The sequence below is a fragment of the Sus scrofa genome, chromosome 1, assembly GCF_054392235.1.
Source record: "Sus scrofa isolate SSC_HxYL_T2T_F1_AM1 chromosome 1, Sscrofa_HxYL_maternal_Yorkshire_Landrace_v2.0, whole genome shotgun sequence".
In the NCBI taxonomy this organism is placed as follows: Eukaryota; Metazoa; Chordata; class Mammalia; order Artiodactyla; family Suidae; genus Sus; species Sus scrofa.
Window position 1 is genome coordinate 263,060,837 of NC_139383.1, and position 3,925 is coordinate 263,064,761.

Below are 3,925 nucleotides of genomic sequence, written 5' to 3' on the forward strand. Positions count from 1 at the left end.
AAGTTTCCTTCTGAGCAAACCTGTAATGACTCTATAGCCCCAAACGTCTCACAATCATAAAGCAGAAAAGGCAGACATTGCTATAAATGCAAACTGAAACCTACTATCACCCACACACAATCGCTCTGGGCATACCTATCTCACACCTGTGACATTTCAGAGCTCAAGTTCAAGTCAGTGTTGTAAGGGTGAGTGCATTGCCTTGAATTGCTCTGCTGAGTTCTGCCAGGGGCACATCCCTGGTAAAAAAAAAAAAAAAAAAAAAAACCACAAGCATCCAGTCAGAGATGTTCCTGTGTGTGATGCGAGGACATTTTGCCCAGCATTTTTTTCACGGCATCTTTGACTTCCTTGTTTCTTAAACTGTAAATTATGGGGTTCAGCATAGGGGTGAGCACTCCATAGAGCAACGCGATGATTTTATCTCTTTCTTGTGAGCCTGATGAAGAAGGCTTTAGGTACATGGACAGGGCAGCCCCATAATACAAGATCACCACGGTCAAGTGGGCACCACAGGTAGAAAAGGCTTTGCTTCTTCCCTCTGCTGAGCTGATTCTCAGAATCGTGGAAAGGATGAAGACATAAGAGATGCAAATTAAGAGCGTTGGGATGGGCAAGAGAAGCACGCTGACCACCAGCAGGATCATGTCCATGAGCAGTGAACTCGTGCAAGCCAGCTTCAGCACGGCCAGAATTTCACACGTGAAGTGATCGATGAGGTTCCCACACAGAGGGACCTGCAGGGCAAAGCTGGTTTCCAGCAGGGCAGTCAGAGAGCCCGTCGCCCAGGAGGCCGTGGCCATCTGCACGCAGACCTGCCTGTTCATGATGACGGGGTATCTCAGCGGGTTGCAGATGGCCACGTAACGGTCATATGCCATCACAGCCAGGAGCACACACTCCGTGGAGCCCATGGCAAGGGACAGGTACATCTGGATGGCACACCCAGAGAAGAGGATCGTTTTCTGGGCTGACAGCAAGTTCACCAGCAAAGTGGGAACAGAAGCAGATGTGTAACAAATATCCATGAAAGAGAGATTTCCGAGAAACAAGTACATGGGGGTTCGAAGGCGTGCATCTAGGATGGTGATTAAAATAAGAGTGCTGTTGCCCAAGAGGGTCGTCAGATACATGACAAGGCTGAAGACAAAGAGGGCAATCTCTAACTTGGGGTATCTAGAAAAGCCTTCCAGGAAAAAAAAGCCCCAATTGGTGAGATTTCCTCCTTGCATTTCCCTCCTTGTACCTGCAGTCATTCTAGCATTAGTCTATTCATTTCGTTGGAGGACCTAAAGCGATGGATAAAGCAAAATGTTCGCCGAGTTAGGAAAACACGCTCACACTTATTTCCACTATTATAAACACAGCTTTACCACAAGAAATCACAGGACAGTGTACCTGTTGATCTAAGGGGGTGGGGGGGGACAGGTTGGATCTCCCTAAACAGTTGATTCTTTCATAATCAAATTTAGAAAAGAGTGGATTTGAAAACCAAAATAAACAAATTTAATATTTGTTTTTTTCTGTTTGTTTTGTTTTTGTTTGTTTGATTTGCTCTTTAGGGCCGCACCTGTAGCATCTGGGAGTGTCCAGGCTAGGGTTCAAATCGGAGCTGCAGCTGCAAGCCTACACCACAGCCTTGGCAACATGGAGACCAAGCCTCATCTGCGAGCTACACCACAGCTGAAGGCAACGCCGGATCCTGGACCCACTGAGTGAGCCCAGGGATCGAACCCTCATCCATGTGGATACTAGTCAGATTCGTTTGCTCTGAGCCACAACAGGCACTCCAAACACATTTAGTATTTGAATCTCCGCTCGTAATCCTCTGCTTGACACACAACCGGTCATCGGCAACCATTTGAAAAATAAGAAAGAACACTGACTAGATGAGTACAAATAGATAAGTCAGTCAAATAAATGAGGAAAAGAAAGCACACTTGGAAAATAAAAATCAGTTAACAGTCTTGACTAGAAGAAGAGGAGGAATGCTGAAAGAAACAAATAAATGAATTTTAACTAACACCTATGTAGTTCTGCATCTCAATAAACTCTGCCTTTTCAGCTAACAGCTTGGAGGTCCATACACTTGTTTCAGAAATGAGGACATTGTTTGAAGCATTGGACATACCCATTCTGATTCTGAGTAAGAGCCACTTTACACATCACACAAAATAACCTACCTTAATGAAACACTGTGACATCCGCTGTACAGTTTCCTTCATTACTGGGACTCGGACCTTTGTAAGCAAATAGTTCTAAAAATTATACCCAGGCAGTACTCTTATTATACTTGAAAACCCGTGAAGATCCAGGAAATGCAGAAAGTAAACCCCCTTTAAAAATTATCTTAAAATCTCTTTGCAAAAACATGACTGGACTCTGAGGGTATTGTGCTCACTAAAATCAGTCAGACTGAGAAAGACACCTTAGGATATCACTTATATGTGGAATCTAAGAAATAAAATTAATGGGAGTTCCCGTTGCGGCTCAGCAATAATAAACCCAACTAGGATCCATGAGGACTCGGGCTGGATCCCTGGTCTTGCTCAGTGGGTTAAGCATCCAGCATCACCCTGAGCTGTGGTATAGCTCACAGGTGCAGCTTGGATCCCGTGTTGCTGTGGCTGTGGTTGAGGCCGGCAACTGCAGCTGCTATTCAACCCCTAGCCTAGGAAAGTCCATATATGCCACTGGTGCAGCCCTAAATAGCAAACATAAAAATAAATAAATAAACTAGTGAATATTTTAAAAATATTATAAATCATCAATTATCTACACGGCACTTAAAAGGTTTTATTGCTTTATTTACAGTTCACATCATTAACCAAAAAAAAAATTTAGGAAAATTTACTGGCTTATGCTTTGATACTATTCTTTATCACCATCAATCTTTCTGCTTTTCCCACTATTTCTTTCCTTTCTATTTTCAAATATACTTGTTCTTTAAAATTTCCCTAATTGTCATGCCACATATGCAGCCTGCCATCTTATTTTTGCTCTGTCTTTCAAAGGTAAACTCCTCAGTTTATTTACATGGCTTATCTTACAAGAGTTCTGTCTTCATTGCCTCATCACTCATTTGTCAACATCCGTCAGTATCACCATTTGTCTCTCAGTTCTTCCTATTTAAAAAACTGGTCTAGATGACAATGATGAAAATAATAATGTTTTGGGTAGGATCTTGTATCGTGACCCTATAACAGGGAGGTGATATATGTCAAATATCTTTCATTATATGATAAATTATGATCTCTGATTTTCTCCCATTGTATCTCCTATCCAGCCTATTAGCATATCCTTTTTTTTTTTTTTTCCTGTTTTAGTCATCAGTCCCCTAGCAGTTTATATTGTAGGTCTAAACATCATCAGGAATGCTCGGTACTCTTTGGAGTCGGTCTAAGGAATACCTGTCACCACCACTGCCCCCTGTGGTACCTGAACGTGCACAGATTTTGCTTTTCTTCCGAAAGCTCCACTTTTCCTTCATTGCCTTAGTTGTTTCTCATTCACTTGTTAGAAACAGATTATTTCTTGGGGACTTCTCAGCCAGATTTTCTATTTAACGAATTCTCTACAAAACCTTTATCCTATTACTGCAAGAGACAATTTCAAAGAAACTTAGGTTTTTATGCCATGCCTAAGAGTGGCAAAGAAAACACGTAAAGAATGAAAAATCAGCCCCATTGCCTGGGACTTGATATTGCCCATTGTTTCAAAATAGCAGCCAAGAAAAACTGAATTCCCTGTCACCAGCTCTAAATAAAATATTGTTTATGATATACTTCATAAAGTTAGCTATGTGCAAGAAAGAACAGATGCATCCATGTTAAAAATGATAAACATATTACGTAGGGGTCAACAATGCAATTCATTTCTTTTGAAAGTACCGGCTGTCACCTCAGTAACTAAAAATGCCAAAGTA

At 41.7% G+C, this 3,925-nt stretch overlaps 1 protein-coding gene across 1 annotated transcript; it reads right to left on the reverse strand.

Moving 5' to 3' along the window:
• Positions 1–281: 281 nt before the first annotated feature.
• On the reverse strand, positions 282–1,393 carry OR2K2 (olfactory receptor family 2 subfamily K member 2). Its single transcript, XM_001925183.3, has one exon. The coding sequence runs from the start codon at positions 1,254–1,256 to the stop codon at positions 282–284; it is 975 nt and encodes a 324-aa protein (XP_001925218.3). The 5' UTR covers positions 1,257–1,393.
• Positions 1,394–3,925: the final 2,532 nt, after the last annotated feature.